The sequence below is a fragment of the Rutilus rutilus genome (genome assembly GCF_951802725.1).
Source record: "Rutilus rutilus genome assembly, chromosome: 1".
In the NCBI taxonomy this organism is placed as follows: Eukaryota; Metazoa; Chordata; class Actinopteri; order Cypriniformes; family Leuciscidae; genus Rutilus; species Rutilus rutilus.
In genome coordinates, this window is record NC_140209.1 from 33,894,925 (window position 1) to 33,920,780 (window position 25,856).

The 25,856-nt window shown below is 39.8% G+C and overlaps 2 protein-coding genes across 3 annotated transcripts; both read right to left on the reverse strand.

Annotated features, from left to right (window-relative positions):
- Positions 1-1,050: 1,050 nt before the first annotated feature.
- On the reverse strand, positions 1,051-20,985 carry LOC311289934 (vascular cell adhesion protein 1-like). 2 transcript variants are annotated; one of them, XM_084408215.1, is made up of 5 exons: positions 20,813-20,985; positions 20,093-20,356; positions 19,659-19,988; positions 19,211-19,444; positions 1,051-1,256 (listed from the first exon to the last, which is right to left on the reverse strand). In XM_084408215.1, the coding sequence occupies exons 1-5, from the start codon at positions 20,874-20,876 to the stop codon at positions 1,186-1,188; spliced, it is 963 nt and encodes a 320-aa protein (XP_084264341.1). In that variant the 5' UTR covers positions 20,877-20,985; the 3' UTR covers positions 1,051-1,185. The 2 variants fall into 2 exon arrangements, with proteins under 2 accessions (XP_084264341.1, XP_084264340.1); XM_084408214.1 differs by lacking the exons at positions 19,211-19,444; positions 19,659-19,988; positions 20,093-20,356; positions 20,813-20,985 and adding exons at positions 1,658-1,891; positions 2,106-2,435; positions 2,540-2,806; positions 8,004-8,169 and having other exon boundaries at positions 1,065-1,256.
- Positions 20,986-22,486: 1,501 nt separating this feature from the next.
- On the reverse strand, positions 22,487-24,513 carry LOC311289981 (intercellular adhesion molecule 1-like). The gene is made up of 3 exons (XM_084408262.1): positions 24,331-24,513; positions 23,604-23,870; positions 22,487-22,856 (listed from the first exon to the last, which is right to left on the reverse strand). The coding sequence occupies exons 1-3, from the start codon at positions 24,392-24,394 to the stop codon at positions 22,636-22,638; spliced, it is 552 nt and encodes a 183-aa protein (XP_084264388.1). The 5' UTR covers positions 24,395-24,513; the 3' UTR covers positions 22,487-22,635.
- Between the last annotated feature and the right edge of the window lie 1,343 nt (positions 24,514-25,856).

A 25,856-nucleotide genomic window follows, 5' to 3' on the forward strand; every position in this document is an offset into this window, starting at 1 on the left:
GTTAAAAAAAACAAAACAAAAAAACACGTAACACAGCCATCCACTGTCACAAAGAGTTAAACAGACTCGTGGCGCATCACTATCTGGCTAGATGGCTTGCTGTGGTTAACATGTTCTTCTATAACACCTTGTGTGTATTCTCACTGACTTTGTGTGAAAACTACATATGTGTGAAACTGCGACCCTGCCCAAGCTCTAATTGCTGCTAATTCAGTTTTTCAAAGCACTTTTCTTGTGATATAAAAATAATATCAAACAAAACAACAAAATATCTTGTGCAGAGCTGAAATGGCTTTCACAATCTTTGTATTCCACTTATAGGAAGTGGCACTACTGAACTTGTGCTCAGCTCACATTCACAGAGTACAGAAGAAATTTAAGATGACCTGAGCAATGAATGATTAATGCTCAATACCTTTAGGCATTACAAGATGACAATCAAATATACTAGAATACTGCTGTTAGAATACAATAATGTCAAAAACATTACATTTTATCATTTACTTGATGTCATGTACATCAGTGGTTCTCAGTTGTTTTTTTCCTTTTCCAGATTTCCAGGTCCAGATTTTACACTAGACATCAACACATATAAAAGTAACATATTGTTTTTTAATACAAATGACAGACTGGCAGGAAAACAGTTCTAAACTTCACAGTGAACAGTTAAAGAACCTGTGACATACATTTAAACCTAAAATCTTAATATTACTTAAAAAAAAGTTATTAAATGTTATGTGTCACATGTATTTTGACAGATATATGGTATCAAACATGAAAACAAATAACATATTAACATACAAAACATTGGGTTAAGGCAATGATATTTACCATATTTTTTTATGTGGTGAGATTTCAAAGTGGTCATTTATTTTGTCCAATAATATATATATATATATATATATATATATATATATATATATATAAAAAAAAATAAAAAAAATTCCAAGTAAACATTTAAGAAAATTTACTTTTCAGTGAAAGATGTTTAATTTAATGCTTTTAAAGGCAGGGATTTTATTTATGAATAAAATAGATGTGTAATAGCAGTTTCCCTGATCATGCATCAAGTCATTTATTTACATTGACTTCATACGCATGATTAGTGAGATGCTACAAGTCAACAGCATTTTTAGTCCCATTTTGGAGAAAAATACCTAAAAAAATTCTGCAGCTATTTCTCTCTTATGTGACAATTATTGATGCAACCAGAAGCTGGGAGAAGATAAGAACAGTCCAGAATGTGGGACGACTGCCTGTAAAAGAAGAGCTGTGTGAATGATGGTACAAACAGAAACACACACACACACAATGTTTTCAAAGCTCAATCCCTGTCTACAGTTACAGAAGAGAGAAGAGCAGAGCTGGAGCTGCTGAAGAAACTCCCGACCCGACATCCAGAAAGAGTTTTTGTCATATATCAGCACAAAGTAAGTCATCAGATATTTCACAAATGTGCCCTCAGATTCCTTCCTCATTTTCAATGAGAGCAAAATGACTAAGCTAAATACATAAAAAGAAATTCAATGCAAAATGTCTTAATGAACATTTATAAAATCCTATTCAAATATAAGCAAAAAATAATTACTGTACATTATACATTTTATCGAACAGACAGAGAATATGCAGTTCATTTTTCTTTTCATTTATAACCCACCTGTAGATTTGAGGATGAACACTTTGACGTCACTTCCCTGAGAGTTTGTGGCGTTGCACGTGTAGGTTCCTGAGCTGAGCGTGGAGGACAGAAGCTCTGAGGAGCTGATCGTCTCTTTCAGATGTTCTGATTGCCATGAGTACGTAGGAGCCGGGTTTGCCTTCACTGTACAGTTTAGCGACCCCTCTTTGGTTTTACTGATGGTCTCTGTTGAACTGGAGTGTTTTGGTTTATCTGAGGAGGAAAGAGGAACATATTTTCACAACTGAAACATATTTATGTTAATTCATAATATGCAATATTTATCAAATGATCTCAGTTAATAAACAAAACTCTGCATATGATGAAATATGACAGTTGCACATCCTTCATGCTAGAAGACCCTTCAGAAAGTATAAACTCCATTAAATTTAATCAAATTTACAAGCTCAGCAATAAGTAAACCTACAGTAAACTTCAACATTGAGTGTTTTTGATGGGGCTGTTGGAGGAGGTCGAGGTCCGTCTTCTCCCAGTTCCAGCTTTGCTTCACACCAGTACTGAGCTCCATCATCAGCTCTGTCTGGACGGATCAGGAGTTTAGATGTTTTATTGACTGGAGTCTCGATGGTGTCAGTGAAGTTGGTTTGAACCACCAGAGTCTGTCCTTTGTACCAGTTGACAGTGAGATTCTGAACAGGAGCCACATTGAGAACGTCACACTGGAGCTCATACTGGTTTCCCTCCATCATTGGTCCGTTGTGATTCACAATGCTGATGGACACACTGTCTGGAGTCTCTGTGGAGGAAGATTTACACACAGATATCTGCAGTCATGAATGTACATGCATTAGACATTTCTGAGAAAGAAAATATAACAATATCAATAACAGAGGAACTCACTGTAAATAGTCACTGGGAGATTCACTGAACACTGTGTCTTATTATAGTTAATGTAGCAGGATGGCTCTATGTCCCATTCTCTCAGTTCTGACACTCTCCATGTGATTAGACTGTCTCTGGTCATGGGCACTGCTCCCTCACTGGCTTCCCATCCCATCCCTTTAGGCGGGACAGCAGTGCTGCAGTCGACTGAGACAGAACTGCCGAACTTCACAATAACTCTCTGTGGGTTGAGCTGAACAGGACATTCATCATCAGCATGTGAACCTGTTAAACACATTGAGAAGGATGTGATTTAAAGGTGCCCTTGCATGGATTATTTTATTATTTTAGAATGTTTCCTGGGGTGCCCTTATAATGTTAGTATGTTTTTTAAGTCAAAATTTGTTATAATTTAGAAATAAAAGGCATTTTTCCTAGCCTGATTTTAGCCTGATTTTTGAACACTCTGTTTGAAGGGGCGTGTCTGTGTGAGACTTCAGTGTAAACGCCCACTGCTGTGATTGGCTGCTGTGAGACTTTAGTGTAAGCCCGTTGATCAAGTGAATGAAGATCTTATCATTGCAACGCAGTTTCTGCACTCTCACTAATGATTTCACCAATGCAAACATGATGTACGTACAGTAAGAGCTTCGTTGTGCAGTGTAACAGCGTCATTGATTTCATAACGAGTTTTGGCAAGTGTCCAGATAAACTCGCGCTGTGTGATTGACAGCTTGGGCGACTGGAAAGGGATTGTTCTTTGATCGCTATCTGTATATTAATCACAGTTTAAGTAAGATTATTTTCATCCTACTAAGAGAAACGACGTGAAGTTGATCGTTTAGTCACTGGCTTGATTTACTGATGCATAAACAGTATTGAACGACTTTGAGAGAAAGATTATCTGTCTGAACTTGAAGAATTACACATCAGAAATCCACATAACCCACTGCTTCTTCAGAGGCTCGGATGAAGGAACTAAAAAAATACCTTTGTGTTCATTTGTACATCCAAACACTGAGCAACTGCCATGCTTCGCTCGTTTGCAAGCCATGATGTCTCTCGAAGAAAAATTATTCGGACGATGATTCGGCTGCGCAGTTCCGCCTGGCCTTGAACATGGGCTGGCATATGCAAATTTTCAGGGGTGTTTTTCAAAAACGAGATTTAAATAAGAAGGAGAAAACTACTCGGTTACTATCGTAACCTCAGTTCCCTCAGTGCCCGAAACCATTATATATATACATACATATTCGACCAGACACCATCGGGTCTTATAAAATATATGTGACAGTAACAATACCATCATAATATACTAATGAACCCAGACACCGTCGGGGCTATTAGTATAATAAAATATAACCAGCAAGCGGGTTTTATATATGTGTGTGAATGATTATGCACAGTACAATGCAGACAAGACCGGACACCCCGTCGGGCCTTTATCATACCGAAAATACCGTCGCTTGCAGAGAAGGCACCTCCATATTATAAAATTTCATAAATGTGGAAGGCGAGGACCAGCCCGCCCCATCACAAATATCTTGAATGGGCAAACCAGATGACCAAGCCCACGACGAGGCCATGCCTCTAGTCGAATGGGCTTTAATACCTATGGGGCAAATCTGACCCACCGAGGTATAAGCCATAGATATAGCATCCACAATCCATCTAGACAGCCTTTGCTTAGTGACTGGATCACCTCTGGATCGGCCACCAAAGCAGACAAAAAGCTGTTCTGACTGTCTGAAAGACGCAGAACGCTCCAGATAGATTCTCAGTGCTCTGACAGGGCAGAGAAGATTAACCTCTCCATCCTTCACCGAAGGGGGAAGAGCTAATAATGTAATTACCTGTGCTCTGAACGGCGTTGAGAGCACTTTAGGAACATAACCATGCCTGGGTTTGAGGATGACTTTAGCATCACCTGGACCAAACTCCAAACATGAAGGGCTCACTGAGAGCGCCTGCAGATCCCCTACTCGCTTGATAGATGCCAGTGCCAACAGGAGAGCAGTCTTGAGCGAGAGAGGTTTCAGATCAACCGACTGGAGCGGTTCAAACGGCGGGCCCTTTAAGGCCCCCAGGACCACAGAGAGGTCCCAGAGGGGCACAGAAGGGGGTCTGGAGGGGTTCATCCTCTTAGCACCCTTCAAAAAACGCACCACCAAATCATCTCTTCCTATCGACTGGCCAGCCAAATCGGCCAAATCGGGTCTCGGATGCCATATCTCTTTGGCCTGAGAGAGGAGGTCTTTCCTCATCGGAACAGGCCAAGGGACTGTGTCTGATAGCTGAATCAGTTCCGGAAACCACGGCCTGGATCTCCAGAGAGGGGCCACCAGCAGAACTGGGCACCCACTCTCCCTGACCCTCTTCATGACTTGTGGAATCATCGAGACAGGGGGAAAAGCATAAAGGGGGTGGTTGGGCCAGTGATGGGTCAACGCATCCCTGCTTTTCGAGAAGAACATTTTGCAATGAGTGTTGGATCTCGAGGCAAAAAGGTCTATTTCGGCCTCTCCGAACACACTCCATATCAGACGAACCGTCTGTGAGTTCAGGGACCACTCGCCTAGGGGAGGGTTGCCCCGTGAGAGCATATCCGCCGCGCCCAGATTCTGAACACCCAGGATATGCATTGCTCTGAGAGAGCGCAGATTGTTCTGTGCCCATATGAGGAGTTCTCTCGCCATGTCATACAGGCTGCCTGACCTGATGCCGCCTTGCCGATTTATGTAAGCCACCACTGACATGTTGTCCGTGCGGACCAGGACATGGTGACTTTTTAAGTTTGACAGGAATGCTTTCAGGGCCAAACCAACCGCTTTCATTTCCAAACAGTTGATGTGTAAGCTCTGCTCCGTGCTCGACCAGAGGCCGGAGACAGGCTCGCCCTCGTGCAGCGCACCCCAACCCAGGTTGGATGCGTCTGTAAACACCACTTTCCTTCTGGAAACTACCCCCATGGTCACACCCTTGAGGTACCAGTCCTGAGCTCGCCAGGGAACCAGGGCTCTTAAACAACCGTGATTCACCATGATGCGCAGGCTGCCGGACTGCCATGCATGGGTTGGCACACGACGTTTCAGCCAGTGCTGCAGCGGACGCATGCGCAGTAGTGTATACAGAGTACTGACGATGCCGCTGCCATGAGACCGAGAAGTTTCGGGAATTTTCTCAGGGGCGCGCACTTGCGCGCTCTGAACGAGGCTGCTAGCGTCTGCACTGAGAGCGCGCGCTCTCGTGTGAGCCGCGCTGTCATCCCCACAGAGTCTAGAACTGTGCCCAGAAAGACTACACTCTGGCTGGGTGTCAGTTTGCTCTTGGTAACATTGATTGTGAGACCCAGGCATTTCAAATGGCCGAGAATCAAATCCCTGTGAGCTAATAGCTCGGTTCTCGATTGCGCCAGCACCAGCCAGTCGTCGAGATAGTTCATCACGCGAACTCCCTGATTTCTCAGGGGAGAAAGCACTGCCTCCATGCACTTCGTGAATGTCTTCTCAGATCGCTGAAGGCCTCGGGGTCCGGGCCAGCCTCATCCATCGACTGGAGGAGCTTGGCCTGGTAGACCTGTAGCACAGCCATGGTGTGTAGAGCCGATGCAGCCTGGCCAGAGGCGGAATACGCGCATCCAGCGAGGGCTGATGGTAGCTACATGGTTTGTTAGGGTGGGTAGCTCTAGCTCGCCAGCTAGCCGCCGTGTTCGGGCACAAATGAGCTGCCACGGCCTCCTCGAGGGGCGGCAAAGATTCATAGCCCTTCTCCGCTGCACCATCAACTGATGAGAGTGTCGCGGAAACAGACGAACCCACACGCACTGAGTAGGGTGCGCGCCACGCCTTAGTCAGCTCCTCGTGGACTTCGGGGAAAAATGGCACTGGTTTTATGACGAGGGGCCTGCTGGCGCCCCGAGAGAAACCAGCCATCCAGCCGACTACGAGGCGGCTCCTCAGGTGAGGCCCACTCTAGGTCGAGGTCCGCGACGGCCTTGGTCAGGATCCGAAGCATTTCGGCGTCGGAGTTAGTCCTGGTCGCTAAAACGCTGCCTGACGACTGAGAAGCTCTGGCGGGGTCAAGAGAGCCCGGCCATTCCTCCTCAGACGCAGCGATCGACAGGCTGTCGTCGTGCTCGATCGATCCTCCGAAGGAGACAAGGCCCGCCACGTGGCTGGGGGGGCGCTGGTCTCTCTCGAAGAAAACCGGGGAGGGTGTCGTCTCTGGAGAAGGCGAGGCACGCGGGGACACGGCCAGCGTGCGTTCGCTTACTTCCATGCTCTCGGGGGGCCTTTAGCTGCGGCGCTTCTTCTTCATCGGCTGAAGTAGGGCCGGGAAGGGAAGCGCAGGTGAAGCGCCGTCTCATAAGAGAGCTAGCCGCGTTCGCAGCATGGAGATCAGCATGCTTTCGCAGGCCTCACATCCGCCAGCAGAGAGTGCATTTTCCGCGTGGGCGGCTCCCAGGCAAGAAATGCAGCTTGCGTGTCCGTCGGCCTCGTGCAGCTTGAGTCCGCACGTGGCGCATGATGAACTAGTCAAAAGGATATATCGTCGTCGTCGTCGCCGGATAGCCACAGGTGAGACGGCGTCAGGGGACAACGGCTGAAGGGCGTAGTCCGCTGAGAGAATGCTCGCTCAAACTGAAGGGCTTGTTCAACGGCGAAGCTTGCAGTAGTCAGTCAGAGACATGCAGTTGTCGCTGAAGGAGTGATATCTGCTATAATGGCGAATTCGGGGCTCTGATATAGGCTGAGGCCACGCCCCCTTGGGGAGCTCTGACGTGTAATGATGCTCATTGGTTACATGTCAGAGGCGCCCGCGCCATTGGTTTGTGCAGTTGCTGCAGCACAGCCTATGAGCGAACCAGATGCTCAATGTGCTAGCTGTGCAGCTGCAAATGCGTTTTACATAAAAGCTTCAGTAAATCGAGGAAAAGGAGTTTCCCCACTGCGTATAGCTACGCAATACGAAGTGACCGTTCGAAAGGGAACAATGGTGTTTGAGACTCACTGTATGTCATGTCCATGTACTGAACTCTTGTTTCAAGATTCAGCACAGCATAGTAAGATTCAGCACAGCATAGCATCACTAAAGTATTGAATTACAAGCAGACACAGAAATAACTTTCTAAGAGTCATTAAGACCTGCAAACTAAACACTGGTCCATGATAGGCCTCTAGAGTTTTGTATTTTATAGAGTTGGGACCATGGCATCTTAATAGCTAATGAAAAATGTAATGGGTTTCTGTAAAAGCCCATCTATTGTCATATGCAACAAAAAAGCTTTACTAAAACAGTAGCGAGGCAATATTTGGCATGGCTAGTCCAAACTCAAACATGTTAACTGAACAGAAATGAATTTACCACTCCCAACTCTGTTAATTTAGCCTACAATAAAGTAAAAGCTAAACTTTAAAACATATTTAGTCTCATTCCAGATGCATCGGAAGAATAAAAGAAAGAATTAATACAACATACAAACCTGTGAAACTCAAAAGCTGTGAAACTGCCAAGAGATAAAAAAGTCCAAAGAAATGTTGAAGCATATTGAAAAACAATTGATCAGAAAAAACTGTAAATAAGACCCAACTTTATCACTGTAACTCAGAGTGCAAGTCTGTGACTGAATAGCTGTAGCTCGAGCAACACAATAGTGAAACAAACAAAACAAAAAATAACTAACCCCACCCATAAACTATTTTGAGAGGAAATTTCACTGGGTTGACCTCAGGAACATTATGTATTAATGAATGACTGCAAAACATAAACATAAACAAAATGAAATCTAGAAATAACCTGAATCCTTGCAATGATAGTATTACCCTAACCAGACAACCAGAAAATACGTAGATGAGACTGACGTTGAATGTTGGAGTTATTTTGGTTCATAATTTGATGCTCTCACAGAAATGTAACATCATACAAAAAAAACAAAACAAAAAAACAACTAAAGTTTCTCTGAAAAACATTTTCCAAGGGGTCCTTGGCCTAGAAAAAAAGCTTCTGTTTTATTGCACACAGCGCACAGCGCCCACCTGTGGTAATTGCAGGATAGAACAGACAAAACCCAGAAACATCTGACTGACATCAACTGTCAAGTTTATTCTACTTGCATTTATAAGTACATTTATAAGAACTCTCCCACCATCTATTTTTAAAATGAATTATGAGGATTAGCCACCCTGAGTCACCTGTTCATAAATATATATAAATAACCATTAGGGGGCGTTAATACAGGTTCAGTTTAGATTGTCATGAAAACTTCCCTGCAACGTTCTGGGAATGTTAGTTTTTGGTTATAAAAAATAAAACCTAAAAATAACTATTATAATGTTCTTTAGGTTCCCTTTAATTATCCTCCACTCTCAGAAAACAAGGTACAAAAGCTGTCACGGTTCCCTTTCAAAAGGTACACCTTTCAAGAGTGCATGTTAGTACCTAAATGATACATATTAAAACCTTTTTAAAAGGTACTGTCCCAGTGACAACTTTTGTACCATTTTTACCACAAGTCAGCTTTTTGTAACAAAAAACAATACACTATCTGCACGCTTGACTGAAGAACTGTGGAGCCAGAATGACAAAACAATTTGAATCTGAATTGTGTACATTTGAATGATATATTCTGGACATTTGATATTTAACTACGTGTTTTCCCCTTCTCAAAAACGCAATTTTGACTAATATGTGCAGAATTTTGCATAAGTTAGCTACAGTTTTTTTTTTTTTATATGATTATTTATTTATTGATTAATTGCAAGATTGAACAAGGTCCACATGAGACCACCATTAACTATATACAAGACCAGGGTTTGCTAAGAGAGAAAAAATAAATAAATAAAAAATATAACAGTGAAAATAGATGAATAAGTTAGGGGGTTAATTAACGTTAGCACAGCTCTAGGATTTCCACTGCTCTTTATCAACACTCCGAAAAATTCAATACATCTGAGCTAACGAGTTATTATATGAGATATTTTTGTAACAAATTCAGTCCAGGCCTTAAGTTAGCTACAGTTTAACTGATAGTAATCAGTCAAAATTCTTACTGTCGGTTTATTTTATTTTATTTTACCTTTATTTTACCAGAAAGTCTCATTGAGATCAAAAATCTCTTTTACGAGAGAGACCTGGCCAAGGTAGCAGCCATACATAAACAACATATTAAAGTGCTACATACAAGGTAGCAGCCATACATAAACACAACATAAAAAAAAAAAAAACTACATACATTCATACATACATACAATCATGCAAAAATCATTCAAATACAAGGACCTCTCAAGAAAAACAACTACATGTCTCCTTTACCATATTTTTTGATGATGGTCTTAAATTTATTGATATACACGTTTCTAGTTTAAAACTAGATCTTTTTGCTAATTATTCCATGCCCATGGTGCATAGTATGAAAATGCAGTTTTCCCCAAATCTGTCCAAACCCTGGGTACATTAAAAAGTAACCACTTGGAGGAGCTTAGCTGATAACTAGCAGAATTGAGACAGAGGGTACAGAGGTAAGCTGGAAGTTTACCTAGCATGGCTTTATATATAAAAATATACCAATGCTGTTTTCTGCGGGTGGTCAGTGCTGTCCAACCCACCAGATCATAAAGAATGCAATGGTGAGTGAGGGACTTTGCATTTGTAATAAATCGTAGAGACGCATGATACACTGAATCAAGGCTCCTTAAGATGGAGGAGGCTGCATGCATATATAATATGTCACCATAATCAATCACAGACAGAAAAGTAGCTTCCACAAGTTTTTTTTGGCATTAAAAGTAAAGCTAGATTTATTTCTAAAATAAAAGCCAATCTTTACTTTTAGCTTCCTAACTAGATTAGCAATATGTACATTAAATAAAAGTTTGTTGTCTATCCATATACCTAAGTACTTGTACGTGGGTACCCTTTCAATGGATTTACCATCAGACATAAAAATGCTAAGATCATCAAGCAACTGTAGGTGAGTTTTTGAAAAGACCATGATCTTTGTTTTCTGAGGATTTAAAACCAATTTTAAATTGAGCTGAGCAGTTTGTAATGACTGAAATGCAGTCTGAAGCTCTTGCACAACCTGTGCTATGGAAGGAGCATATGTATAAATGACAGTGTCATCAGCATAAAAGTGTACTTTTGCTTGAACATCCTTACCTAAATCATTTATAAAAATAGAGAACAGAATAGGTCCCAAAATAGACCCCTGGGGGACCCCTTTAGATATCCCAAGAAACTCAGATTTGTGGCCCTCTGCATGGACACACTGAGTTCGATCTACAAAATAGTTTCTAAACCATTTAACAGCATTAGGACAGAAACCCACAACCCTAAGTTTGTTCAGCAGCGATTCATGATCTACAGAATCAAACGCCTTGGATAGATCTACAAATAAAGCAGCGCAATGTTGTTTTCTGTCCAAGGCACAAATAAGATCATTTATTACCACCATAGCAGCAGTAATGATATCAACTTATCTGCTGTTTTATTGTGGACAGACGAAGTAGCAGTGTGGAATCTCAGATTGAAACAGTGGCTGTGGGCAGATCTGCAGACCAGGAAAAGCGCAGTCGCCCCACCTCACCCAGGGTCCACAGGTTTGACAGTTAGTGTGCTACTAGGCCTTAAAGGGGTCATATAATGGTACATGCACTTTTACAAGTTGGTTGTACTGAAATGTGTGTTGGCAGTGCCTGTACACAACCATCATAAAATGATAAAAATCCAACCAGTGTTTTTTTTTTTTTATCTCCTTATATGTTTTCCCCTCTCTCAAATCAAGCCGTTCGACCTTGTGACATCACACGGTCGGACGCCCCTCCCACGATTGTTGATTGACAGCATCGTTTCAACACAGACCCGCCCTCGCTCGTGAGCGAGCTATCATCATAGTCCGCATTATTGATACGCTGGAGCAGAATGGCGTCTAAGCGATTGTGGTGTTCTGTTCTTGGGTGTAATAACGAACACAGCAGTCACTTTGATGTTCCTAAATCCGAACCGCTGAAGACACAGTGGCTGAGTTTTGTTTTCGAAAAGGGAATATTCCCCACGATCAACATCAATGCTTTCATGATTGCGCGAATCATTTCACCAGACTGCTTTATAAACGAGAACATTGAAAAAGGTATTAGCTCCTGTCCGAGTATGTGTTGTTTATGTGCCTAATGACTGTCATAGTCTCACAGACTGGTTATTTTTTAAACAGATCAGTAAAATTTTTGTGCTTCAGCCCTGACAGTTGTACCTAACACTGCATAGATAACATTACGCATCACTGACAAGCCTACATTTACCGAAAAAAAGTTTTTCATGACCATTAGCTGTAACATCAATCTGTCAATGAACTAATGTATGCATCAGTAAACACATAGCATTCGTATCTCACTATACTCTACCCTGCCAGTACACACAAAGATAAATCAAAGTGACATTACGTTAACCAACTGTAACGTAAATATATGACTCTGGGTCAATGCGAATTAGCTCAAGGATATAGGGAATTTTGGAAATATTAATAATCATAACTCATGGTCATAATTCATAAATCGCATATACATTTACTTCATCAGTTATCGGTAATTACCTCTTAACTGGCCTGGTCTCGTTTATCAAATCAGTCACTTGTCCAGCAAATGTATGTAAGATAGCTTATCACAGATCAGCAAGGGTATTACTGTGTTTACAAACTCCAAGAAAGTTTATCTTCTGGCCACGAACATAAAACTTTCTGAGTTTATGAATTAAAACTACTCAAAGTAGTCTATAATATCGAGCATGTAGCTTAATTAGATCTTTGCATTTCATTGACTTCATAAAGGTGTGTTTTCAAACACAAAGACAGTCAAAGTATGAATGGGTTTTAATAAATGTCAAACTAGAGATTACATGAGCTACAACTATAAACTTACGTAAAAATGCAAACAATAAAACAAACAAACATTTAAACAAACAAGAACATAAGAAATAACGTGATCAGAGTGAATGAAATGAAAGAGAGAAAATAAGGAGAGAGAGAGAAAGGGACTGGTAATTATTACAGACAGAAACCTAATTTCAAGAGGCACCTGGAATCAGCTTTTAGTCAGATCAATATACTTGCAAGTTTGTTCTCTGTTCGGGTGATGCTGAGAGGCAGGAAGCGCGGACGGTGTCCTGTTTTTGCTGCGTCTTCCGGGGTTGCGGGAAGCTTAAAAGGCTCACTGAATGTAACGTTTACCGGAAAATAAGATTCATCTCTCGTGAAGGAAGAGGCAAATATCTATAACTTAGTTGCAAAGAACGGCAGCTACGACTCGAACATGTGTTTGTCCGAGGGAGAAGGCCGGAGCCTTTTCAGTTGTTCCTTGGAGAAGAGTTGCGCGGGGGAGAAGAGGGAGAAGGGTAAGAGAGAGAGTTTTCGAGGGTCTGCACCTTTAAAGGGAACGTGCTTCCCCCCCTCTTTTTGGGACAACAGCCAATCGTATCTTCTGATCTGAAGCGGGAAAAAGTTCCTTTGTTTGTGAAGAAACGCCTACTTTGACTATGTCATGTGAGAGATGGAATTCGTATTTTCTCTTTCAGAAAGATAATACCCATGAGAATACATTTCATTGTAATCTTATACATATATGCAATTCCGTGAGATCACTACGATTAGAATGATACCAGAAATGGTGTGAACAGAATATGGGAATACAGATATGCATTTCAAATGTAGAATTCTGAGCATTTTAGGTGTCAATTGATTTCTATGATAGAACATAGACATCTCAATCTGCCATGGAAATTATACACACATGAAAATACATATCAAAAGCATTGCTATTGGATCATATGTGGAAATTTCTGTTTCAAAGTCCACGAGTGTTCTTGTGCGTGTGTGTGGAATGTCTGGAATGTCTTTGAGGCTTGTCACGTGATTCAAAGGCATGTGGGTTTTAGAGAGAGGGGGTTTTAAACAACAGGGTTCCTTCTGTTTAAGTGTCTTCTGCCTTGTGTCTGTTTAAGCCTTCGGTGACTCAAATGTCTCTCTAGAGAGCCACAAAGTTGCAATTTTGACAGTCCAAGCAGACTTAGGGGCGTCAGTGCAGGACGTGAACAGACCTCTTGTCTTCTCAGACAACGAAGGATGTGTTTGCGAGATCAGGATTCACTAATTTGAAAAGCAGCTGACCAGATGTCATTGTCATTGTTGCTACACAACCATTCAGAAACGTCCTGTTTTCCGACTCCGGTTCAAATTGATATGGTTGCACAGTGTCATCAGAGACTCCCGCTGCCATTCTTCAAAATATACCCTCAACTGTTGTCAAGGCAACACTCCACGTGTGTTGTTGTGGCAAAACGCCCACAGAACAGAGGGGCGGGGTGAGCAAAGCTCATTATCATTTAAAGACACATGCACTTAAACAGCGTGCTGAAACAGAGCTGTTTTTGACCAGGTAAAATGAATGTTTTCTTACAATACTAATGAGAATTTATTTATTTATTAACATTTTTAAATAATTATTAAAGTATATTACAAACTTTTAATTTAGACCCTCAAGAATCATATTAGCTTGTACAAAAATGGCATTATATGACCCCTTTCCAAAAATCCAATCCAAAATCCAGCAGCAGGAGCGAGCCCCCACTTAGAATATCTGAAAAATGTTATGTCCTTCTTAGGAGCTGTGCAGCAGCAGATGGATTCCAGGAAGGTCTAGGCCTCAAACAGACCAAACTTCCAGAGTTCTGTGGCAATCCAAAGGCATCTAATAAAAAATGGTCCAAGCTGAAGGAGAAAATGTTTTTCATGGAAAGTTCTACTCATTCAGACCCAAATGACATAAAATATCTTGCATAAAAACATAAAAAACTCGATCTCACATACTAACACACAAACAATGGACTGCCTTGGCTGCCATCTTGGATTGGTTAACGGCTAAGCGGTTAATTATGTTCATCCTAGGGCTGGGCGATATATCGCATGACATTGTTATGTGCATCTCGTCAGTAAAGGCGGTTCCTTGATTAGTAGTAAATCGCCGTCACCTGCTTTCGGATGGAGCGGCATTTACAGAGCCGTAGTTCACTGACAAGCTGAGCCATATCGCATTTATTATCACGGACGTATCGCCTGAAAAACCTTAAAATGTAGTTTTTTGAAAGAGAGAAAAAAGAAAAGAAAAAAAAACACGTAACACAGCCATCCACTGTCACAAAGAGGTAAACAGACTCGTGGCGCATCACTATCTGGCTAGATGGCTTGCTGTGGTTAACATGTTCTTCTAGAACTGTAGCTGCCTGGTTTAAAAAAGGTTGGACTCTTTAACTGATGATTCCAAACGCTTTATTTGAATGTCCGTCATCACAGATACGATCACCGTTGGACACCATGACTCGTTGAGAATCACTGTAAAAGCTTGTTCAAAAGAAAACAAATACCAAAATGAATAAACCTTGAAATAAACATACATCAAAACCAAATAAGTAAAGATTAAAGACTTAAATATACCTAAACATTATACAAAACAACCAACAATTAATCTTAATACAAAGAAAATAAATCAAAACAAAACAAAGATAGCAGGAAGTCTATAACCGTACCTTGTTCTCCATTTAAACCAGGAGCTAAATCCTTTTAAACTTCTTGCAAACCGTAAACCTTTGATACCACAACCAATACGTATGGGTCTTGTTCAGGGGGGCAGCGTTTCATATTATGTTGAAGCTTCCCCGGGCGCCGCCATTGGCTATCAGACCATCACCTGCTGTTAGCATCCCATTGACTCCCATTCATTTTGGCGTCACTTTGACAGCGAATAACTTTACATCTGAGGCGTTTAAAGACTCCATTTGTCCATTATTTATTTCTAAAGAAACACGAAAATGTATAAAAGGCTCCATTACCTTGTATCTTACGTTATGGCCCCGTAGAAGCAGTTTTTGTAAAAATAGGCTAACGATTGCGTCATAACCACGCAACTCTCTGTCGCACAGTAGAGAGATTACCGTACAGACAGGAGGAGAAGCTCGCGCGCAATCGGGGGGACGTGGAGGCAAAATGGCAAAGTAATTAATCAGAATACTTAGCAAAAGTTTCTCCTGCTCTTATCTCATGGACACCTCCTACTCACACTCTCCGTCTCTGCAAGTTTCGGAAGGGAATGATTCAGATTTCGCTTGGCACAGCTACTAGAAGACAGACGGGTTGCTCACGTCACATCTACGTCGTCAAGCTCAGTTTTAGTCTGCGCAGTACGCTCGACCATCAGGAAGTTGGTGCTTCTAATTGACTTCACTTTCCTCCGTTGAATCCAATGGGGACGCTGTGTCCAGTTTATATACTGTCTATGGTCTTGTTCCATACTGAATTGTTTGGACAATATGCGCATTACATCCGCTCACGCGAGTGAACGTCAAAATAAAAGACCTCCGTTACCATAACACAGATGAAACCCAATATCAAAAAATTAAATATCATGCAAAAATAAACAATAAATAAAATTTAAGGACTATATTATTTACATTTCAAAACAAACAATATAACAGTCATTAACAAGAACACCTTTGTGTGAAAACTACATATGTGTGAAACTGCGACCCTGCCCAAGCTGTAATTGCTGCTAATTCAGTTTTTCAAAGCAGTTTTCTTGTGTTATAAAAATAATATCAAACAAAACAACAAAATATCCTGTGCAGAGCTGAAATGGCTTTCACAATCTTTGTATTCCACTTATAGGAAGTGGCACTACTGAACTTGTGCTCAGCTCACTGTAACGACTGAGACAAATCAGACGCAAGTATTTGCTATAGTTTAACAAATAATATTTAAAACTCACACTGGGATCTGTGGTCCCATTCCCACAACAAGGGCAAGAAGGTCTTAGTTACCATGACCACGATGAGATAAGTTGGTTTTATGGCTGGTAAAAATGTGGTCACATGGTCAAGACAGAGAAGACAGAAACAGACTTTAAAACAGACTTTGCTGCATTAATCTGATCTATAAATGAACATGCATCCCAGAAAATTGTGTGAATGATTTACTGTCTTGTGTAGTGTTTTTAATTCTATTTTTTTTTTTTGTCTCTATAAATTGGTACTTTGAAGATCGAAATGATTGTGTACATGATATGCCGATAGCTGCGCAACATATTAGTATTACAAGAATCTTTCTTAGTTTCTTCATCAGAAACCAATCCAGCTGCACATGCAAATGAGAATGCTTAAAACAAAGATTCATAAATCAACCACAGAGGAATTTTCCCGCTTGGAAATTCCACTCTTCTCATTGGTCAAGAAAATGGCAGGCCGTGACCACAGCCTGCTATGCCTTCACTCTCCCAACAGAGTCAGACTGTATTTTCTTCAAACCAACTCAGAAGAAAACTGCAACTTTACCATCAATGAATGGGCAACCATCTTCGACTTCCTCACTCCCTGGTTGCCTGGGTGGCCTTTCTAGCCCAGGGCCGGCAGGTCACAATCTGCATGTGGTCAGCCATGTGCTCATGGAGAGAGAGAAAACCTTCGACCAGAACAGAGTCAAACAAACCACTCAAGTTCATCATATCTTCTTCATCCAAGAAAGAAAACGATCACAAGTTTAACATTTGACACTCACAGAACCAACAACTACAATTTTCAACAACTTCAAGAATTGTGTCCACTGCACAGACCATGCAAGTATCAATTTAATGAGGTGCTCTAAAAATTATAAGCTGATGGTTCTTTTCATAGTTAAATGGATCTTTTCTATAGTTCCATTTCCTGCTTCTGTTTCCATTCTCTCACTCATCATTTTACCTGCATGTATGTATGTGTGTTTAGATTAGTTATGTCTGTGATTTAGTTAATAAAACTTGTGCACAATACGTATTTGGTTCTGATATTTGGTTCTGACACACCAAGTGTGAACAGGTGGGTTGATTTTAATATAAATTTTACTACATTAAGTTAATTATATGAACTGATCCAAATATTCAAAATCAATTATAACCAGTTATTATTGATTATTAATATTTCATAGAGCTAATTCGTTACATCACATTCACAGAGTACAGAAGAAATTAAAAAGATGACCTGAGCAATGAATGATTAATACTCAATACCTTTAATTGAGGCATTACAAGATGACAAACAATCAAATATACTAGAATACTGCTGTTAGAATACAATAATGTCAAAACATTACATTTTATCATTTATTTGATGTCATGTACATCAGTGGTTCTCAGTTGTTGTTTTTTTCCTTTTCAAGATTTCCAGATCCAGATTTTACACTGGACATCAACATTGTAACATTGTGTTTTTAATACAAATGACAGACTGACAGGAAAACAGTTCTAAACTTCACAGTGAACAGTTAAAGAACCTATGATATGCATACATTTAAACCTAAAATCTTAATATTACTTTAAAAAAAGTTATTAAATGTTATGTGTCACATGTATTTTTACAGATATATGGTATCAAAAATGAAAACAAATGATATGTGACCCTGGATCACAAAACCAGTCTTAAGTCGCACGGGTGTATTTGTGGCAATAGCCAACAATACATTGTATGGGTCAAAATGATTATTTTATGCCAAAAATCATTAGGATATTAAGTAAAGATCATGTTCCATGAAGATATTTTGTAAATTTCCCACCTTAAATATAAATATATATATAAAAAAAATTGTGAGTGAATGCAGCACAATCGCGAACATAAATGGACAACTTTCAAAGGCGATTTTTTTTAATATTTAGATTTTTCTGCACCCTCAGATTCCAGATTTTCAAATAGTTGTATCTCGGCCAAATATTGTCCTATCCTAACAAACCATACATCAATGGAAAGATTATGTATTCAGCTTTCAGATGATGTATAAATCTCAATTTAAAAAAAATTACCCATAAGACTGGTTTTGTGGTCCAGGGTCACATATTAACATACAAAACATTGGGTTAAGACAATGATATTTACCATATTTTTTTATGTGGTGAGATTTCAAAGTGGTAACTTATTTTGTCCAATAATTTCTCAAAATAAATCTCAAAAAAATCCAAGTAAACATTAAAGAAAATTTACTTTTCAGTGACAGATGTTAAATTTCATGCTAACATTTAAAGGCAGGGATTTTATTTATGAATAAAATGGATGTGTATTAGCAGTTTCCCTGATCATGCATCAAGTCATTAAATGCATACATTTACAAGTCAACAGCATTTTTAGTCCCATTTAAAAAAAAAAAAAAAAAAATCTGCAGTCTTATGTGACAATCGATGCAACCAGAAGCTGGGAGAAGATAAGAACAGTCCAGAATGTGGGACGACATGTGAACTAGGAGCTGTGTGAATGATGGTACAAACAGAAACACACACACACACACACACACAATGTTTTCAAAGCTCAATCCCTGTCTACAGTTACAGAAGAGAGAAGAGCAGAGCTGGAGCTGCTGAAGAAACTCCCGACCCGACATCCAGGAAGAGTTTTTGTCATATATCAGCACAAAGTCATCAGATATTTCACAAATGTGTCCTCAGATTCCTTCCTCATTTTCAATGAGAGCAAAATACTGAGCTAAATACATAAAAAGAAATTCAATGCAAAATGTCTTAATGAACATTTATAAATCCTATTCAAATATAAGCAAAACATAATTACTGTACATTATACATTTTATCGAACAGACAGAGAATATGCAGTTCATTTTTCTTTTCATTTATAACCCACCTGTAGATTTGAGGATGAACACTTTGCTGTCACTTCCCTGAGAGTTTGTGGCGATGCACGTGTAGGTTCCTGAGCTGAGCGTGGAGGACAGAAGCTCTGAGGAGCTGATCGTCTCTTTCAGATGTTCTGAGTGCCATGAGTACGTAGGAGCTGGGTTTGCCTTCACTGTACAGTTTAGCGACCCCTCTTTGGTTTTACTGATGGTCTCTGCTGAACTGGAGTGTTTTGGTCTATCTGAGGAAGGAAAGAGGAACATATTTTCACAACTGAAACATATTTATGTTAATTCATAATATGCTATATTTATCAAATTATCTCAGTTAATATGCAAAACTCTGCATATGATGAAATATGCAGTTGCACACCCTTCATGCTAGAAGACCCTTCAGAAAGTATAAACTACATTAAATTTAATCAAATTTACAAGCTTAGCAATAAGTAAACCTACAGTAAACTTCAACATTGAGTGTTTCTGATGGGGCTGTTGGAGGAGGTCGAGGTCCATCTTCTCCCAGTTCCAACTTTGCTTCACACCAGTACTGAGCTCCATCATCAGCTCTGTCTGGACGGATCAGGAGTTTAGATGTTTTATTGACTGGAGTCTTGATAGAGTCAGTGAAGATGATTTGGGTCACCAGAGTCTGTCCTTTGTACCAGTTGACAGTGAGATTCTGAACAGGAGCCACATTGAGAACGTCACACTGGAGCTCATACTGGTTTCCCTCCATCATTGGTCCGTTGTGATTCACAGTGCTGATGGACACACTGTCTGGAGTCTCTGTGGAGGAAGATTTACACACTGATATCTGCAGTCATGAATGTACATGCATTAGACATTTCTGAGAAAGAAAAGATAAAAATATCAATAACAGAGAAACTCACTGTAAATAGTCACTGGGAGATACACTGTACACTGTCTCTTATAGTTCATGTAGCAGACTGGCTCTATGTCCCATTCTCTCAGTTCTGGCACTCTCCATGTGATCAGACTGGCTCTGGTCATGGGCACTCCTCCCTCACTGGCTTCCCATCCCATCCCTTTATGCGGGACAGAAGTGCTGCAGTCGACTGAGACAGAACCGCCGTACTTCACAATAACTCTCTGTGGGTTGATCTGAACGGGACATTCATAATCAGCATGTGAACCTGTTAAACACATTGAGAAGGATGTGATTTAAAACTGGTGAAGATTCAGCACAGAATAGCATCACTAAAGTATTGAATTACAAGCAGAGACAGAAATAACTTTCTAAGAGTCATTAAGACCTGCAAACTGAACACTGGTCAATGATAGGCCTCTAGAGTTTTGTATTTTATAGAGTTGGGACCATGGCATCTTAATAGCTAATGAAAAATGTAATGGGTTTCTGTAAAAGCCCATCTTGTCATATGCAACAAAAAAGCTTTACTAATACAGTAGAAAGACAACTTTTGGCAAGGTTAGTACAAACTCAAACATGTTAACTGAACAGAAATGAATTTACCACTCCCAACTTTGTTAATTTAGCCTACAATAAAGTAAAAGCTAAACTTTAAAACATATTTAGTCTCATTCCAGACGCATCGGAAGAATAAAAGAAAGAATTTAGTCAACATACAAACCTGTGAAACTCAAAAGCTGTGAAACTGCCAAGAGATAAAAAAGTCCAAAGAAATGTTGAAGCATATTGAAAAACAATTGATCAGTAAATACTGTAAATAAGACCCAACTTTATCACTGTAACTCAGAGTGCAAGTCTGTGACTGAATAGCTGTAGCTCAAGCAATGCAACAGTGAAACAAAAAAAATAACTAACCCCACCCATAAACTGTTTTGAGAGGAAATTTCAATGGGTTGAACTCAGGAACATTATGTATTAATGAATGACTGCAAAACATACTCAGAAACAAACATGAAATCTAGAAATAACCTGAATTCTTGCAATGATAGTATTACCCTAACCAGACAACCAGGGAATCTGTAGATGAGACACTGATATAGCTTGCGGTATTTTTGGTTCATAATTTGAGGGTCTCACAGAAATTTTACATAAATAAATAAATAAATAAATCGATCGATCGATCAATTAACCAATCAATAAATCAAATCAAATCCTAAGTTTCTCTTAAAGAAAAGTTTCCAAGGGGTCCTTGGCCTGAAAAGTGTTTTGGTCTATCTGAGGAGGAAAGAGGAACATATTTTCACAACTGAAACATATTTATGTTAATTCATAATATGCAATATTTATCAAATGATCTCAGTTAATATGCAAAACTCTGCATAATGATGAAATATGACAGTTGCACACCCTTCATGCTAGAAGACCCTTCAGAAAGTATAAACTACATTAAATTTAATCAAATTTACAAGCTTAGCAATAAGTAAAATACAGTAAACTTCAACATTGAGTGTTTTTGATGGGGCTGTTGGAGGAGGTCGAGGTCCTTCTTCTCCCAGTTCCAGCTTTGCTTCACACCAGTACTGAGCTCCATCATCAGCTCTGTCTGGACGGATCAGGGCCCGTATTCATAAAGATTCTAAGAATCCTCTCAGAAAACTCTTAATTTAGCTTAAAAACTTTTATGTAGGAGTCTTAGCTTAAGAGCGATTCGGGACCGATCTGAGAGCAACTCTGAGTAAGGAAAATACAAAAACTTTTATCTTAGTGAGGAGGCGGGGTTGACCCCGTTGCTATGTATGACACTATCTTTTGAAGACTGTGATTGGTTGGTTGTCCAAGAAGGGAAAAAAAAAGTGATTTTAACTATAGGGTCTATTCTAAGCCTCCACTTTGAACTTACATGCGTAATTTTTCCTATTTGATCGTTCTCTCACACACACACACACATTATATATGTGTATATAAATCCTTTTTTTATTTACCATGCTGTTGATTTCCTATAAGGTATTTGATTGCTTAGAATGATACAAATTGTTCCACTCTTTCCAGTTACACTGATTGCTGGCATGTCTATTTAAGCGGTGGTTTGAATGTTGGTTTTAATGTATCAAACATGGAATTTTCCCAGTTGCCAAATATCGTAATGTAGTGATTACTTTCATTTCAGGCGCTATGGCATTTCTGCGCTGTGTTGGAGATGTTAGCGTGTCTCTAATAAGATCAGTCACAAACATGATCCCTGCACGATCTAATCTATAGTGTCTTATTAACTCACTGTCATCCATTGTCTGCAACACATTTCTTCTCCCTCTTCATCTTTCTGCCATTTTCTCCTCTGCTAAAGAAACTCTTAAGCCTCTTAAAAGTCCTCGTCCGTGCTCCTAACAATTTTGACCTTAAGACCTCTTTTAAGGGTTAAGATGCTTTCTGAATTACTTTTTTCTTTACTAGGAGTTTTTCTTTAATTTTAAGAGTAAACGCCCACATTTCTAAGAATTTTCTTAGAATTTTGTCACTAGGAGCTACTCTTTGCATTAAGATTCTTTATGAATACGGGCCCAGGAGTTTAGATGTTTTATTGACTGGAGTCTTGATGGTGTCAGTGAAGATGGTTTGATCCACCAGAGTCTGTCCTTTGTACCAGTTGACAATGAGATTCTGAACAGGAGCCACATTGAGAACTTCACACTGGAGCTCATACTGGTTTCTCTCCATCATTGGTCCGTTGTGATTCACAGTGCTGATGGACACACTGTCTGGAGTCTCTGTGGAGGAAGATTTACACACTGATATCTGCAGTCATGAATGTACATGCATTAGACATTTATGAGAATGAAAATATAACAATATCTGGTTCACACGGCAGGATAATTAGGCCGATTTTAGCCCCGATTCACCCCTTCCGACAATCTTAAGGATTATCGTAAAATAATCTGATCAGATATTCCTGCCGTGTGTGGTGTGTCAAGACTGCTCTCGTCTGCTCGGAAGGACGTTGGGACCACTCCAATCTCAAATCGGGGATATCGAACATGTTGGATTTATTTGGCCCGCGTGTGTGGTGTCCCCCGGGGACAAACGAGCACGCAGCCTGTGGACTGTGGCGTGTAGCCAATCAGAAAGCGAGGTGACAAGGCGGCGAGGAAGCACCGGGAAACAATATCAAAACAGCCGGCGGCATGGCGCACCAGAAAGTCCGGTGAACGTCGGAGATCATCGCCTTTTCTTTTGATAACGTTTTTTTTTTTTTGGTTAAAAACTAACTACAAACTATCGCCACTGCATCCTCTTCGTCCGCCATGATTGTTTACTCTGAAGTCACATTTGATCTCGAGAGATTTTGCGAGATTTCCCGTCTGACCTGGGAATGCTCGGGAGTCAAATCGGTTCGTGTGTGATGTGTTGATTTTGCCGTGTGGCTGCACACCAATACACCGAACTCTCCGGTTCGGAAAATCGGCCGACAATTTTAAAATCGTCCCGTGTGAACCAGGCTAAACAGAGAAACTCACTGTAAATAGTCACTGGGAGATTCACTGAACACTGTGTCTTTTTATAGTTTATGAAGCAGGATGGCTCTATGCCCCAGTCTCTCAGTTCTGACACTCTCCATGTGATTAGACTGTCTCTGGTCATGGGCACTGCTCCCTCACTGGCTTCCCATCCCAACCCTTTATGCGGGACAGAAGTGCTGCAGTCGACTGAGACAGAACCGCCGTACTTCACAATAACTCTCTGTGGGTTGATCTGAACGGGACATCCATCATCAGCATGTGAACCTGTTAAACACATTGAGAAGGATGTGATTTAAAACTGGTGAAGATTCAGCACAGAATAGCATCACTAAAGTATTGGATTACAAGCAGACACAGAAATAACTTTCTAAGAGTCATTAAGACCTGCAAACTGAACACTGATCAATGATAGGCCTCTAGAGTTTTGTATTTTATAGAGTTGGGACCATGACATCTTAATAGCTAGTGAAAAATGTAATGGGTTTCTGTAAAAGTCCATCTATTGTCATATGCAACAAAAAAAAGCTTTAGTAATACAGTAGAAAGACAACTTTTGGCACGGCTAGTACAAACTCAAACATGTTAACTGAACAGAAATGAATTTACCACTCCCAACTCTGTTAATTTAGCCTACAATAAAGTAAAAGCTAAACTTTAAAACATATTTAGTCTCATTCCAGACGCATCGGAATAATAAAAGAAAGAATTTAGTCAACATACAAACCTGTGAAACTCAAAAGCTGTGAAACTGCCAAGAGATAAAAAAGTCCAAAGAAATGTTGAAGCATATTGAAAAACAATTGATCAGTAAATACTGTAAATAAGACCCAACTTTATCACTGTAACTCAGAGTGCAAGGCTGTGACTGAATAGCTGTAGCTCGAGCAACGCAACAGTGAAAAAAAAAAAAAATAACTAACCCCACCCATAAACTGTTTTGAGAGGAAATTTCAATGGGTTGAACTCAGGAACATTATGTATTAATGGATGACTGCAAAACATACTCAGAAACAAACATGAAATCTAGAAATAACCTGAATCCTTGAAATGATTCAGATTCAAATTCATTTTATTTAAACAGGGACAATGCACAAAATAACATTAACCTTGTATCAAAACAAGGAGAGATGCATTGTGCCAGGTTATACTGTAGCACAAGTGCTATTTTCCGCCCGTAGTCCCTTGACAGATCAATAAGACAATAAGACAAAATTTCATAAAAGTAAAATACAAAACATTAAAATTTACAATTTTACAACTACAGTCACACTTAATTTTCAATTAAAACTATCATTATGCTCAATTGTTCCCCCTTCCTTAAACCAAAACACACACACACACACACACACACACACACACACACACACACACACACACACACACTTCATAAATGTGTACAATTTTGTTGTGACAGTAACCATGCCTTTGTCAAACTCGAAAAGGTTAGAGGATTTGTACATGTAATAAGGTGTGTAGGGAGAGTATTCCACTGAGTTATGGCCACAAAAGAAAAAGTTGATTTGCCAAAAGAAGTTTTGCGATTGGGAATATTGCACTCTCCTCTAGTGGCTGACCGAGTAGCTCTTTTTTTTTCTGAGTTGAGCGTAATAATTTTTTTTAAAGGAGGAGCGACAGCATTATTAATGATTTTAAAAAGTAAGCAAACATTTGAATGCATTATCAAATTTCCAAAATTTTAAATATTGTACTTAGTAATTATTTTGCAGTGGTGATATTGACGTGTTTTTTTATCATGGATCTTAAGTGCTGTTTTATATAATGATTCAAGTGGTCTTAAGACTGTCTTACCCGCTTGTGACCAACTTGTCATGCAATACAAAAAATGTGGAACAATCATTGCACTTAAGTAAGTATTTGATGCCTCAATGGTAAGAGAGTTTCTTATATATTTGTAATTTATAAGATACAATTTTAGTGTACTACTCAATCTTTTAACATGTTTTTTTAAAACTAAGAGTTGGGTCCAGGGTAACACCCAAATATTTGAATTCATCCACATTTTTAATTGCATGCCCATTTACTAAAACCTCAGGACATTCCTTAAGTTTACATCTATTTTTAAAAAAACATGGTTACCGTCTTTTCAGTATTCAAAGTGAGACATGAATTATGTAACCATTCAACAACCTTATGCATTACATTTGTTAATTTTAAAGCAACCTCTGTAGCATTCTTCCCATGAGTGTACAGCACAGTATCATCCGCATACATTATTATATCAATATCATT

Excerpts from the sequence above, each read along its gene's own strand:
- LOC311289934 (XM_084408214.1), bottom strand. The coding sequence starts at position 8,067 with ATGCTTCAACATTTCTTTGGACTTTTTTATCTCTTGGCAGTTTCACAG. Across the intron at positions 2,807-8,003 it reads ACAGCTTTTGAGTTTCACAG|GTTCACATGCTGATGATGAA; the intron begins GTTTGTATGTTG and ends TGTGTTTAACAG. Across the intron at positions 2,436-2,539 it reads TCTCCCAGTGACTATTTACA|AGACTCCAGACAGTGTGTCC; the intron begins GTGAGTTCCTCT and ends CTTCCTCCACAG.
- LOC311289981 (XM_084408262.1), bottom strand. The coding sequence starts at position 24,394 with ATGCTTCAACATTTCTTTGGACTTTTTTATCTCTTGGCAGTTTCACAG. Across the intron at positions 23,871-24,330 it reads ACAGCTTTTGAGTTTCACAG|GTTCACATGCTGATGATGGA; the intron begins GTTTGTATGTTG and ends TGTGTTTAACAG. Across the intron at positions 22,857-23,603 it reads TCTCCCAGTGACTATTTACA|AGACTCCAGACAGTGTGTCC; the intron begins GTGAGTTTCTCT and ends CTTCCTCCACAG.